The 15296-nt window shown below is 42.9% G+C and overlaps 1 protein-coding gene across 4 annotated transcripts in view; it reads left to right on the top strand.

Moving 5' to 3' along the window:
• The window catches only part of ryr1b (ryanodine receptor 1b (skeletal)), a 155207-nt gene that overhangs the window by 69968 nt on the left and 69943 nt on the right, over window positions 1–15296 (top strand). For all 4 annotated transcript variants that reach the window (XM_061719889.1, XM_061719886.1, XM_061719887.1 and 1 more), the window contains exons 36-51: window positions 498–603; window positions 716–862; window positions 1595–1868; window positions 3520–3637; window positions 3731–3863; window positions 4807–4901; window positions 4985–5120; window positions 5200–5383; window positions 5476–5587; window positions 6846–6966; window positions 7074–7243; window positions 8276–8496; window positions 9379–9469; window positions 9580–9720; window positions 11440–11603; window positions 11741–11819. In XM_061719889.1, the coding sequence (XP_061575873.1) occupies window positions 498–603; window positions 716–862; window positions 1595–1868; window positions 3520–3637; window positions 3731–3863; window positions 4807–4901; window positions 4985–5120; window positions 5200–5383; window positions 5476–5587; window positions 6846–6966; window positions 7074–7243; window positions 8276–8496; window positions 9379–9469; window positions 9580–9720; window positions 11440–11603; window positions 11741–11819 (2292 nt within the window). The remainder of the gene's footprint in view (window positions 1–497; window positions 604–715; window positions 863–1594; window positions 1869–3519; window positions 3638–3730; window positions 3864–4806; window positions 4902–4984; window positions 5121–5199; window positions 5384–5475; window positions 5588–6845; window positions 6967–7073; window positions 7244–8275; window positions 8497–9378; window positions 9470–9579; window positions 9721–11439; window positions 11604–11740; window positions 11820–15296) is intronic.

Raw genomic sequence — 15296 nt, 5'->3', positions numbered from 1 at the left:
TCGTGCATAAATAGCACCATGCAGTTTAAAAAGTATCAGTATTAGCTGATAATCCAGGCCAGGTTTTTAATACAACTTCCTGTTGCTGCTAATACATTTTTAACAATAGGTAACAGGGATTTTTGGCTTTATTAGGACTTATATGTCTCTGCCTTTTGCACCACAACTGGGTTGAAACCATTAAGAGAAAAATAGACCCAGCTGTTGATCTGAAGAAGTAGGTTATGTTGTAAACGGTAGGGAATCAAGTATAGAGCCTTGTGGCACTCCGTTTTTGATGGGTTGACTGAATACTATCAGCAACGGCAGTTTTCAGGACTAAATACTTTGTTCTAAGATGATGAAACAACCATGAAAACATATTTATGAATATTGCTTTGAATTTCTTCCAACAGAATATTATCTTAGATACCTAAATATAACTAAAAAAAAAGAACGATCCCTCATCCAAACGCAACAAATATCGTGTCTGGGTTTTCATTGCTCTCCTCTTCCAGGTTCTGTTGCTGACCAACTTCAAACATGAGGATGAAGACTGTCCGGTTCCTGAGGAGGTCCGGGACACTCTGGCGCTTTTCCATAATGACCTTTTGCTCCACTGCGGTGAGAATTAATTTCCTCTTCTCCGTCCTCATGAAACGTAGATAACATTTTTTTTTAATTTCTCAATAGCTGTATTTTGGGTTTCATTAGCAAGTTTACTTTTGACACGCAGGTATACACATTGAGGAGGAGGCGGAGGAGGAGGAGGTGGACGCCTCACTGGGAGGCAGACTGCTCAGTCTGGTTGAGAAGGTGAAGAGCTTGCGCAAGAAGAAGGAGGAGGAGGAGAAGCCAGAGGTTGAGGAAGAACCAAAACCCAGTAAGATTCACAGCTAAATTACCTATAAAACATTGCTGTTATTGTGACTTTTGTTGGAGTTTAAATAGCTTTTTGTTTTTGTAATAATCAAATGCTGATGTCCAGGCATCTTTCTAGAGCAGGGGTCGGCAACCCTCAATAGAGCCGGATGCGGCTCTTTAGCTCTTTAGCTAGTGGCTCCTGGAGCTTTTTCAAAAATGTTTGAAAGAAAAAAATAAAGTGTCCTTTTTTCCTTCTTTTTCCTTTTTTTCTCTTTTTTCTTTTTCCTTTTTTAATCTCAACATTTTGACTTTTTTCTCGACATTTCGACTTTTTTCTCGACATTTTGACTTTTTTCTCGAGATTGTACTTCAAAATGAATCTCGACATTTCAAATTTTTTCTCAAAATTTTTATTTTTTTTCTCGACATTTCGACTTTTTTTCACGTAATTTTTGACTATTTCCTCAACATTTTGACTTTTTTCTCGACATTTCGACCTTTTTCTTGAAGTGCATAATGAAAAAAAAAATCTTCCCCCAGTTCTAACTAATATAGAAACATGCAGCATGTGTTGCCTTCATTCTAAGGCTTATACAAGACTTTTTATTTTTTGCGGCTCCAGACATATTAGTTTTTTGTGTTTTTGGTCCAATATGGCTCTTTCAACATTTTGGGTTGCCGACCCCTGCTCTAAGAGCATTAAAACATTATTATCAGATTGGACAGCTTCTTCTTTGTTGACCTGACGCAGGCACGCTGCAGGAGCTCATCTCCCACACCATGATCCACTGGGCCCAGGAGTCGTTCGTCCAGAACCCCGAGCTGGTGCGTCTGATGTTCAGCCTGCTCCACCGGCAGTACGACGGGCTCGGCGAGCTGATCCGAGCTCTGCCCAAGGCCTACGCCATCAACGCCGTGTCTGTCCAAGACACCATGGACCTGCTCGAGTGTCTGGGACAGATCCGCTCGCTTCTCATCGTCCAGATGGGCCCTGAAGAGGAGCGCCTCATGATCCAGAGCATCGGGTCCGTTTGGGGTGGTGGGGCTCAATAATAATAATTCATTTTATTTAGAGGCGCCTTTCAGGTCACCCAAGGTCACCTTACAAGAGATACAGTTAAAAACAGACATTTTATAAGTTAAAATACAATGATTACAAGAAAGCAGCAACACCAAACCAATAAATAGAACAAACTGGTGTAGTGTAGTGCACAGTGTCCGGTTAGAATGAGTGAGCGAGTTTGAACAGGTGGGTTTTGAGTTGTCTGTTTTATGTGTGGGGGGAGGGAGTTCCAGAGTCTGGGTGCTGAGCAACTGAAGGCTCGGGCACCCATGGTGCTGAGGCTCGGGCACCTATGGGGCACCCATGGGGCACCCATGGGGCACCCATGGGGCACCCATGGGGCACCCATGGTGCTGAGGCGTGAAGTGGGAATGTTGAGAAGTCCAGCCGAGGTTGAGTGGAGGGTGGGGGAGGGAGTGTATTCATGTACAGTAGGAGTTCACAGAGGTAAGTGGGAGCTAGGTTGTGGAGGAGGAGTAGGTTTTTGTAGATGATGCGGTGTTGGACTGGTAGTGGACTGGTAGTGGACTGGTAGTGGACTGGGAGCCAGTGGAGTTGGATAAGGACGGGGGTGATGTGGTCAGATGACTTGGTCCGGGTTATTATCCATGCGGCCGAGTTCTGAATGAGTTGTAATCTGTCGGTGAGTTTGGTAAGGAGGCCAGTGAGCAGGGCGTTGCAGTAATCGATACGGGATGTGATGAAAGAGTGGACCAGGATTTCAGTGCTGGACCGGGACAGTGCTGGACGGAGTCTGGAGATGTAAATATGAGGTGCAAATGAAAAGGTGCTGTCCAGGATGACGCCAAGGCTCTTGACTTGAAAGGAGAAGGATACCGGGAAGCCCTTGATGATGATGGGTGGAGCAGGAGAGAGTTGTGACTTGGTGAGGGTGGATTTGGAGCCGATGAAAAGAGCCTCAGTTTTATTGCCGTTGAGTTTTAGAACATTTTTGCTCATCCAGGTTTTGATGTCATCCAGACAGTTGGTGAGGGAAGTGGGATGAATAGTAGCAGTGGGTTTGGAGGAGATATAGATCTGTGTGTCATTGGCGTAGCAGTGAAAATGGACCAAGGTGGACTCAAGATATGACATTGATAGAAAATTACATCCATTTCAGTCCTTTTCAATCAATTTCGTGATAATCCAATGAAGTCCAAATCAGTCAAGTTGGATTCAAAACAGTCCTTTTATATATAATAATATTCATGAAAATGACACTTCTTGTAAAGCTACTTGGATAAAAACACCAACCAGACTTTGCCTTTATTCAAACCCATCCAAGCCAGCCCAAATGAATGGTTTTATCAAACATTGTTTAAAGTTGGAGCAGCTCTCTGCCAAGAGAGGAATCTGATTACAGAAGGCTCTCCATTTTACTAATGGAAAGTAAGCCTTCCGTTTGAGAATCCGCTCTGCTGAAAGAATCTGGATCTACAAGATCTTCAAGGGACAACTGGGCTCGATCCTCGAGGGCTTTGTATGTGAAACTCATCTGGCCTCACAGGAAGCCACTATTGTCTACTGCATCGGCACAACTCCATCTATCTGACTCACTTACCAATATGTAGCACGTGCTTATGACTTACACCTTATTGGTGATTCTGTTTTAGGAACATCATGAACAACAAGGTGTTCTACCAACACCCCAACCTGATGAGAGCTCTTGGTATGCATGAGACGGTCATGGAGGTGATGGTCAATGTGCTCGGCGGAGGAGGAGACTCAAAGGTAAGTGGTGTATCTCTTACTCCTCTTGTCTTACACGCCACAAGCCAAACTAGGCATTGGAAACACATTCTTTGGTTGTTATTGTCCCTGCAGGAGATTCGGTTCCCCCAGATGGTCACCAACTGCTGCCGCTTCCTGTGTTACTTCTGTCGTATCAGCCGGCAGAACCAGCGCGCCATGTTCGACCACCTGAGCTACCTGCTGCAGAACAGTGGCATCGGTCTGGGTGAGTGTCGCGCCGTCAACTTTACTTTATTATTTAAACTATTATTATAAGACGACGGTATTTGCTCTCTTGTGAAGGACAACTGGAAATTTCACTGATTAAGTACAGGTTTAATCATGTTTATAATAAAATATTACCATAATCACTCTTAAGTAACAAACATTTTAGGGAAATATACATTTTTTTAAATATTTTTTCACAAAGAGATTTATGGATCCAGTGAAAGACGACAGGAAGTCAGTTGTTGTGAGAGAGAGTACATGGCTAGATGGAGATGGGTGATTTGCTGTGGCGACCCCTGAAGGAGACACTAGTTATTTATATGACAAGACAGGAGGGATACTAATCACTTTATTCGTCAGTATACTGTACATGGAAACACACAAATACATGGAAACACACAAATTTGTCCTCTGCCTTTTAAGCCATAACTAATTACACTAGTAGCAGTGGGCTGCCTTTATTCCGGCACCCGGCGAGCAATTAGTGTGAAGGGCCTTGCTCAGGGACCCTGCCATCTTTGGGGCTTGAACCAGACCCAAGCCCACCTCTGTAACCATTAGACTACCACTTGAAATATATTTTTGATGGCATTTCTATTAGCATTGCTGATGGCGAATACCGCGCATTTAAAACAAAATTTGTGATTGAAACGTGCTGTTGGAAAAAAAGAGACAAACTGAAGGTGAATCAGGAACTTGGCAATAATGGAACTTCTGAAAATGGACTGAATCACATATATTAAAAAGAAACATATATTGTGAACAGCAGGGGCCCGAGTGTAGCGCCCTGTGGGACGCCAGTTTTGGTAGTTATGTGGCTGGACTGAGAATCATCAGCAATAACAGGCTTTGTGAGATAAAGATGTAGCAGAAAGTTAACAGACGAAGCATTCTGAGGGATTCTGAGCCACCAAACCACGCTGAACTCTCTCTGTTTGCAGGCATGCGCGGGTCCACCCCCCTGGATGTAGCTGCCGCCTCCTGCATTGACAACAACGAGCTGGCCTTGGCTTTGCAAGAACAGGATCTGGAAATGGTTTGTGCGAAAGAAAATGTTGATATTAAGGAGGCGAAGACATGGAGTGGGTTATTTAACTGATAATCTCTCTGGCTGCGAAGGTCGTGACGTATTTAGCCGGCTGTGGACTGCAGATGTGCCCAATGCTCATGTCCAAGGGCTACCCGGACATCGGCTGGAACCCCTGCGGAGGAGAGCGATACCTGGACTTCCTCCGCTTTGCCGTCTTCGTCAACGGTCAGCTGAGGTCACAGAAATCAACAGCTTTGGTGACGCGGCATTGTTTTTCACGTTTTTCCGCTTCTGCTCCTCTCAGGGGAGAGCGTGGAGGAAAACGCCAACGTCGTGGTCCGCCTGCTCATCCGGCGCCCCGAGTGCTTCGGCCCGGCCCTGCGAGGGGAGGGCGGCAACGGCCTGCTGGCTGCCATGGAGGAGGCCATCAAGATCTCAGAGGACCCGGCTCGGGACGGGCCGACCGTGAAGAAAGACCGGCGGTTCATGTGAGTGTTGAGCAGGATCAGCGGCCAACACGAGTCCAGACATCACCGGTCCGGTTTGTCTGGGACTGCATCGCTGTCTTCTGGGTTGGCAGGTTTGGCGGCGAGGAGCAGCACGAGGAGAACCGCGTGCACCTGGGAAACGCCATCATGTCCTTCTACTCAGCGCTGATCGATCTGCTGGGCCGCTGCGCCCCTGAGATGCACGTGAGGAGACCTTCATTTTCAAACTTTCCAACAAAACACAGAGCAGATGGGCCGGGGTAAAACAAACAATGATGATAGAAGACGGTTCATGCTGCGTGGATCAGGAACAGCAGATGTAACGTTGGGTCTTTGGTACCGCTTTATCCATGATCTGTGAGCCAGTGTTGTGCAAGTTCCTACTTCTCGTGAACTAGTTCAAATTTCAGTTTGCATAGTTTAAAAATGTTCACGTTCATAGTTCACCATTTTAACTTTGAACTAGTTCATATTCAGTTCATTTCAATATTTTTAGGTGAGAATGAAACACCTCCCTATCCTAAAACTGTTCACTGTACAATCATGTTTTGTCCTAGTGGCTTTTCAACTTTACTCAGAGGCTGTAAATCTCCAACAATGTAGTCCATTATCAGTTTGTCTACCTGTTGCTGCAAATCAACCCCCTGAAGGAGCAGCAGGGGGACTGGGGTCGTTTGGTCTTTCCTCATGACTTTTTTTGATTGTCAAGGACTTGCAGATATTTTCTCGTACTGGACGGATGCTTTAACTCCACATGACGTTTCAAATTTGAAGTTGACGAGGCAGACGCTCAGACTTGTTTTCCCAATGCAGGTGGACATAATTTGCACAGAAAGATTAGATTTTTACCGTCGGACTCTTTGGGAGACGATGTGTAAAATTCCCGCAAATAATGATAAGCGGATCATCATTTGACGGCTCGCTGGCGCTGCGTCTCGACAACATCTCTCTCTTCACTGGTCATTGTAAAGACTGCAATGGGCTTGGGGCACCGTTGCCATGGAGCTGGTGCCCGTTGCTATGCTAATGTGCACTGCATTGTGGGTAATGTAGTGTAAAGTCGTCGTCTCGTCCAGTATTTTAAATGTGTGCGCTGCCAACTGGTGAAATGTATTCCGTAATAATTAGACCTAAACAGTGAAGCTGAAACTCACATAATCTGAACAGTTCAAATTCCAGTTTGTTATGTGCAGATCTGAACAACTTCACGTTCAACTTCTTTATTTGCAAATATGTTGCGTTCAGTTCAACGTTCTCACCGAAATGAACGCATTCATTAGAACTCGTTCATGCACAACACTGCTGTGAGCAAAGCTCTCCTTGTTCATGGACCTTTTACGACCTAAATAAGAAACTAGAGCAGCTCTTAGCTGTTATTTGTCCTCCACAAACAGCTGCCAAGGCTTCGAATGATGAATCGAGGTTAAGGTCACTTAGTATACCTACGTTTCTGCATTTGCAGCTGATCCAAGCTGGTAAGGGTGAAGCTCTGAGAATCAGGGCCATTCTGAGGTCCCTGGTGCCCATCGAGGACCTGGTGGGGGTCATCAGCCTCCCCGTGCAGATTCCTGCCTACGGCAAAGGTCAGAGACGATGCTGGAGTCCTTTAGTGGACAAACTTTGTTCAAAGTACTTGTAACTTAGCCCCCCCTACCTCCTGCATGAATGATTGTGTTTATCCAAACCACAGATGGTCAGATTATTGAGCCAAAGATGTCGGCCAGTTTCGTGCCGGACCACAAGGCGTCCATGGTGCTGTTCCTGGACAGAGTGTACGGCATCGACAACCAGGACTTCCTGCTGCACGTGCTGGAGGTCGGCTTCCTGCCGGACATGAGAGCGGCGGCGTCTCTGGATACGGTGAGTGAGCGGAGGATGCAGGGAGACCGAGACAATCCTGAGTCGAGCTGATTTCCTCAGCGTGGTTTTGTTTCTAAATGCTTGTTTCTAGTACATATACAAATGGATCCACCCCCACCAAACCAAGCCCACCTCTGTAGCTACTAGACTACCACCCCCCGTGTTTAAAATGGGATTGTCATTTGAAATATGTACAAACTGCACCATAAAACAACCAGACACACCATTTGGTTCGGCAATTTTGGTCTGAGGTCACAAAGTCACTGTCAAATTTCTTGGGCTGCCACATCCCCTCATCTCCATCACTCTGCTTATGTGGCGACACATCAACAATAAATCTGACAAATCCAAACAATAAATTAATCCTTGTAGTCATAAGTATCGCCAAAAAAACTATCCTCATGAAATGGAAATACAAGAAAAAATAATGTGTCGTTGAAAACAGTATTGTAGCATAACAGATTCTGTTCTAACTCACTTTTATAAAGCAGGAAGCAATTATTTAATTTTACAATTTTGTGACTCAGGAATGTTTAACCCATGCTTAGTTTGAGACAATAAAAAATAACTAAAAATGTGCACTGTCTGTGATGCAGCTTGTTTCTAGCATGCTTGTTTATTATAGGAAGTCACTAAAATCTCTTTTATTCAGTAGTAGCCCAGTTAGAACAGGAAGAATCAGCTTTATTACATTTCTTGCAGATTCTGCAACTTTTCGCATATTTCGCAACTTTTTGCATATTTCGCAACTCCCCGCAATTTCACTGCATAAAATCATACAAAAACCCTGCATATTTCATCGCATAACCATCATTTTAGCCTGCATAATCAAGGATTTTAGCCCGCATTTTTCTGGAGGGTCTAAATAAACATAGCACAATGGAAAACTTACTCATTAACCACATCTCCATGGATTGTCACACCCAACACTCGCCGTCTGGTCGCCTCTCATCAACTTTCTACACACCTGATTTGTCATCCGTCTTTATTTTTATTTATTCATTTATTTTGAATTTCCATTTCTCCTTCCAGGCGGCGTTCAGCACGACGGAGATGGCCCTGGCGCTGAACCGCTACCTCTGCTCGGCGGTGCTGCCTCTGCTCACCAAGTGCGCCCCGCTGTTTGCCGGGACGGACCACCGGGCCATCATGATCGACTCCATGCTGCACACCATCTACCGGCTGTCCCGCGGCCGAGCGCTCACCAAGGCCCAGAGGGACGTGATCGAGGAGTGCCTCATGTCGCTCTGCAAGTCAGTGTTTCACCTGCACCTTCCTCCTGAACCACATGCAAGAAGTTTAGAGCCCAGACATTTCTCACGAGCTGTTGTGTGACTGGTATTTGTTTCTCTCCTGTTTTAACTTTAGTTTTAGTCTAGTCTTTGGGTCAAGATATCATTTTATTTTTTATCAGTTTTAGGCACGTTCATTTTCCTTTTAGTCGTGTCAAGTTTCAGTCGACTAAAAGTCTGAGCATTTTACTCTTATTTTAGTCAGAATTGTCAGGACCATTTTAGTCTAGTCATTTTACAATTCAAACAAGGTTATCTTATTATTATATTATTGTTACCTTATAGATTCAAGAATACATTCATTCCAGATACAGAAGACTCTAATTTGAGTTTACAGCATATTTATTTTTCCGTATTTCTCCCCGTCTTTTTCTTTTTCGACGACACATTGGGTTTTCTTTTCCACGTCTATGTAGGAAAGTGGATCCAAAGATGGATCTTCTTCTTCTCCAGCCCCAGAGCAGATCCCCCGTGTTTCTCTATGTAACTTTGTTTTTAATGGACGTGAACCTAGAGCTCTGCGTTAACGGCATCAGCCTCTAACTCTGCAGCTGCATCTTCTGGATCTGATTCCCCGCTGCAGCGACTGGGATTGAGGATGTGACATTTTGGTCAACGAAATTTAAGACACATTTTAGCAGAGTTTTTATTTTTTAATCAACATTTTAGTCTCGTTTCTATTCCTTTTCGATATTTCATTACTATATATATTTAATTATCGTTATTGTCACATGACCAGCATTTACGTTATGTCTGGTCTTGTTTTCCTCAGGTGATAAAGGTTCGTTGATATTTAATCATAATTTTCGTTGACGAAAGCAACTTTACCTGTGACCCTGGCAGGTATCTGCGGCCCTCCATGCTGCAGCATCTGCTCCGACGGCTGGTGTTTGACGTCCCCATCCTGAACGAGTACGCAAAGATGCCTCTCAAGGTTCGGCTGCTTCACAACTGCATTTTATATCCACTTATAAGACCATGTAACGTCTGTTTTACCAGGAATACATATCTTGATGCTGCAAATGTCCTCATTGTCCTCACCAGCTGCTGACCAATCACTACGAGCGCTGCTGGAAATACTACTGCTTGCCAAACGGATGGGCCAACTTCGGCGTGACCTCAGAGGAGGAGCTGCATCTTTCTCGGAAGCTCTTTTGGGGAATCTTCGAGTCGTTGGCGCACAAGGTGAGAGATGATTTCATGGTATTCACTTGGTCTAGAGCAGGGGTCGGCAACCCGCGGTTCCAGAGCCGCATGCGGCTCTTTAGTGCCGCCCTAGTGGCTCCTGGAGTTTTTTCAAAAAATGTTTTTACCTTTTTTTCCCTTTTTTTCTTCTTTTTTTCTTTTTTTTTCCTTTTTTTTCCTTTTTTCTCTTTTTATTTCTTCTTTTCTTCTTTTTTTTCTTATTTTCCCTTTCTTTTTTTCTTCTCTTTTTCCTTTTTTTCTCTTTTTTCTTCCTTTTCCTTTCCTTTTTAATCTCGACATTTTGACTTTTTTCTCAAAATTTTGACTTTTTTCTCGACATATCGACTTTTTTCTTGACATTTCGACTTCTTTCTCAAGATTGTACTTCAACATTAATCTTGACATTTTGACTTTTTTCTCGACATTTTGACTTTTTCCTCAACATTTCAACTTTTTTCTTGAAATTTTGACTTTTTTCTCGACATTTTGACTTTTTTCTCGACATTTTGACTTTTTCCTCAACATTTCAACTTTTTTCTTGAAATTTTGACTTTTTTCTCGACATTTCAACTTTTTTCTCGAGATTGTACTTCAACATTAATCTCGACATTTCGACTTTTTTCATGAAATTTTGAGTATTTCCTCAACATTTTTACTTTTTTCTCGAAGTGCATAATGAAAAAGAAAATCTTCCCCCAGTTATAACTAATATAGACACATGCAGCATGTGTTGCTTTCATTCTAAGGCTGATACAAGACTTTTCATTTGCAGCTCCAGACATATTTGTTTTTTGTGTTTTTGGTCCAATATGGCTCTTTCAACATTTTGGGTTGCCGACCCCTGGTCTAGAGAAGCCCAGCATGCAGGGTGAAACCACGGGGGGGAAGAGCAGGACCTGGCGGGGAGGAGTCCAATTACAGTTGAAACAAATCTCAGAAAACCAGGTCTGACCCTTTAGAGTTGTGTGATAAAGAAATAGGTCCTTCCTAAGGTTTTAAAGTCACCTAGAAATGTTGGTGCTCCCCTTTCTGATCCTATTCTGCTTTTTTATGGAAACGTTTTTGTAAATCCTGACTTGTTGGGTCTTTGACTGAGGAAACTACAACATCAGACAAACAGCAACCTGCATCTTTTCATCACTGAGCAATTATGTATTTCTCATAAAGGAGAATAACCCGATAACCTGATCATCAACGGTTGTCTAGACCTCTTTAAAACAGATGTTTTGGCATTCAGTTGTGCCTAAAGGGAAAGACATAAGCAACTGGTGCAGCACATCAGTCTGGCAACAAGACTCCTGGAGGAGGACAGTTCAGACCAGACTGGAGCTGTTCGCCCTGAATGTGGAGGCCCAGAAGGATTATGGGTAAAAGTCAAGCTACCCTATACTCACTGCCAACCAGCGGGTTTGGGGGGGTTATTATCAGAGTGGCTGAGAAACAAGAAGAGCCTGAGTATAAAACAGACCTCTGATGAGTTTTAGTCAAACACAAAGAAAGGGAAGAAACAGATAAATATAATAAAAAATATGTATAAAATGGGGAGGGCTGGGAAGGGTAGATACGATCTTCCAATTACAAGCATGAAGGGAATCAATAATCACAGGAAACGTTACACAAGGAAATGAGGCCACATGGACAACGTGTCCAGGAGCATCTCGTATTAGCGTCTAAAAGCATCTGTTAACTTGGTTTCTCTGATGTGGGTCCACACTTTAGAAATATGATGCAGAGCTCTTCAAGATCGCCATGCCCTGCCTGTGCGCCATCGCGGGAGCCATCCCTCCGGACTACGTGGACGCCAGCTACTCCTGTCACACCGAGAAGAAAGCCTCGGTGGACGCCGAGGGCAACTTCGACCCCAAGCCGGTGGAGACCACCAAGTGAGACGCCGCCTCCCCCTAATGAAATGAAAATTACTGATAACACGGCTCAGATTCACACAGCAGAAGCAAATTATTTAAATAAAAGAGATTTAGAATAACTTGTTCAAAGCTTTTAAATCTGTATTCTCTCCCAGCACCATCATCCCAGAGAGGCTGGATCCATTCATCAACAAGTACGCTGAGCACACTCACGACAAATGGGCTTTTGAGAAGGTCAGTCGGAAAAAAGATCCATTATTGTTATTATTATTATTATTATTATTATTATTATTATTATTATTATTATTATTATTATTATTATTATTATTATTATTATTATCATTATCATTATTAATATTATTGTTAAAATTGTTATTATTGTTATTACTATTTTATTATTATGATTATTACTATTTTTATTATTATTATTATTATTATTATTACTATTATTATTACTTTTAATAATAATATATTATTATTATTGTTGTTACAATTATTATTGTTATGTTAATTTATATTATTATTGTTACAATTATTATTGTAATTATTATTATGGGCATGCCAAGTAATGGCATGACCATATTGCAATCGTCCAGAATGGCCCAAAGGGCAATGTTGCTAGCATTTTGCTAACAAGCTAAAGTCGCAAAAGTCCCACGTCACACCAGCGGGTGTACAGCACGACCACGCTCTGATGTGGAAAAGAAAAATCCCCAAAAAATAAAACACGCCCGAAAAAATGAGGAAAAACATGAAAATGAAGGCGATATATTGGTATACAGAAAAGTTTCCCTTTTCTTATTATTCTTATTATTCCGCACTTTTTTTCGTCCGTTAATACGGCCCGAACCGCAAAGTGCACCCATGCATGGCATACATCGTTGGATGCGTCTCCATCGTGATTCGATGGGTATTACTTTTCTCAGTAATAGGGGTTACCGTGGCAACGCTAGTTGCCAAAAAGCAAAAAAAAAGGCGAAAATTCCCGCGCTTATTGCTCGGCCGAACTTTATCGTAGAGACATCGTTCAAACTTTGAAACACTCGGCCCGATAGTCTTTAAAGGACCATACAACTTCATCATTCTAGTTATTACGGTTTTTGCGAAATTTAACTTTCAATTTAAAAAAAAAATCACTTTTATTTTGGACGCTTGTTGCTAGGCAACGGTTTATCGTACAGACATCATTACAACATTGACAAACCCGGGACGCTTTGTACTGCAACATATTTTAGTCTCGTCATGCTTGCTATTATGGTTTTTGAGATATTCCACATTGTTCATTTTGATGCTAACGGCACTTCGGATGCTTGTTGCGCGGCAACGCGGTATCGCAGAGACTTTGTTCCAACGTTAAAAGACTCAGGTTGATGTGGCCTAAAACATACTGAGGTCTCATTACGCTCTCGTTTACAGCTTTTGAGATATTAAAGCCAAATTGTCCCATTCTATCCTATGGGGCTTGTTACCATGGCAACAAAAACCAATGCATTTGTATGGGGGACCATGTGAATAAACAATCTGTTAATGCTGCCCTGACTGCAATGTGCACCCATGCATGGCATACATCGTTGGATGCGTCTCCATCGTGCCTTAATGTGCATTACTTTTTTAAGTCAAAAGTGTTACCGTGGCAACGCTAGATGCCAAAAAGCAAAAAAAAAGGCGAAAATTCGGACGCTTATTGCTCGGCCGGACTTTATCGTAGAGACATCGTTCAAACTTTCAAACACTCGGCCCGATTGGTACTAACGGATGTTATAAGCTCATTATGCCAATTATTACACTTTTTGCGATATTGACCTTTCATTTTTTGCTTTATTTCCGTTTGACTTTGGACGCTTGTTGCTAGGCAACAGGTTATCGTAGAGACATCGTACAAATGTCCCCCGACTCGGCACGCTGTGGACTTCAACATACTCAAATTTCATGAAGCTGGGATTTAAGGAAATTTTATGTCAAAATCCAGGCCAAATGGCCCCATTCATTCGGATGGGGTTTTGTACCATGGTGAAAAATAAACCTATCCATTAACGTAGCCTGAACCGGAACGTGCACCCATGCATGGCATACATCTTTACATGCGTCTCCATCTTGCCTCGATGGGCATTACTATTCTCAGTCAAAAGCGTTACCGTGGCTACGCTAGATGCCAAAAAGCGCGCCCCATTAATAACTATTGGGAGCACAGGAATGAATGGAATACAAGCGTAAAAACACCTCAAACTGACATAGAACCACCCTGAACACAACCACTACAGCCCCAAACCAAAGCAGCGAGAGGGGACGAATGGGCGGTAGGGCATGCCCATATCTAAATTTCCAGAAATTTTCTAGTTATTATTATTATTATTCCGCACTCTTTTTTCGTCCGTTAATACGGCCCGAACCGCAACGTGCAGCCATGCATGGCATACATCTTTGGATGCGTCTCCATCGTGATTCGATGGGTATTACTTTTCTCAGTAATAGGGGTTACCGTGGCAACGCTAGATGCCAAAAAGCAAAAAAAAAGGCGAAAATTCCCGCGCTTATTGCTCGGCCGAACTTTATCGTAGAGACATCGTTCAAAGCTTGAAACATTCGGCCCGATAGTCTTTAAAGGACCATACAACTTCATCATGCTAGTTATTACGGTTTTTGCGATATTTAACTTTCAATTTAAAAAAAAAAATCACTTTTATTTTGGACGCTTGTTGCTAGGCAACGGTTTATCGTACAGACATCATTACAACATTGACCAACCCGGGACGCTTTGTACTGCAACATATTTTAGTCTCGTCATGCTTGCTATTACGGTTTTTGAGATATTCCACATTGTTCATTTTGATGCTAACGGAACTTCGGATGCTTGTTGCGCGGCAACGTGGTATCGCAGAGACTTGGTTCCAACGTTAAAAGACTCAGCTTCATGTGGACTACAACATACTGAGGTCTCATTACGCTCGCCGTCTTTTGAGATATTAAAGCCAAATTGTCCCATTCTATCCTATGGGGCTTGTTACCATGGCAACAAAAACCAATGCATTTGTATGGGGGACCATGTGAATAAACAATCTGTTAATGCTGCCCGAACCGGAATGTGCACCCATGCATGGCATATATCGTTGGATGCGTCTCCATCGTGCCTCGATGGGCATTACTTTTCTCAGTCAAAAGTGTTACCGTGGCAACGCTAGATGCCAAAAAGCAAAAAAAAAGGCAAAAATTCAGACGCTTATTGCTTGGTCGAACTTTATCGTAGAGACATCGTTCAAACTTTCAAACACTCGGCCCGATTGTCCCTAACGCTACGTACAACCTCATTATGCTAATTATTACAGTTTTTGCGATATTGGCCTTTCATTTTTTTTTTTATTTCTGTTTGAATTTGGACGCTTGTTGCTAGGCAACAGGTTATCGTAGAGACATCGTACAAATGTCCCCTGACTCGGCACGCTGTGGACTTCAACATACTCAAATTTCATGAAGCTGGCATTTAAGGAAATTTTATGTCAAAATCCAGGCCAAATGGCCCCATTCATTCAAATGGGGTTTTGTACCATGGTGAAAAAAAAACCTATCCGTTAACGTAGCCTGAACCGGAACATGCTCCCATGCATGGCATACATCGTTGGATGCGTCTCCATTGTGCCTCGATGGGCATTGCTTTTCTCAGTCAAAAGCGTTACCGTGGGGACGCTAGACGGCAAAAAGCGCGCCCCATTAATA

This window comes from Cololabis saira, chromosome 4 (assembly GCF_033807715.1).
Source record: "Cololabis saira isolate AMF1-May2022 chromosome 4, fColSai1.1, whole genome shotgun sequence".
Taxonomy (NCBI): Eukaryota; Metazoa; Chordata; class Actinopteri; order Beloniformes; family Belonidae; genus Cololabis; species Cololabis saira.
This window is presented reverse-complemented; position numbering and strand designations above follow the sequence as displayed.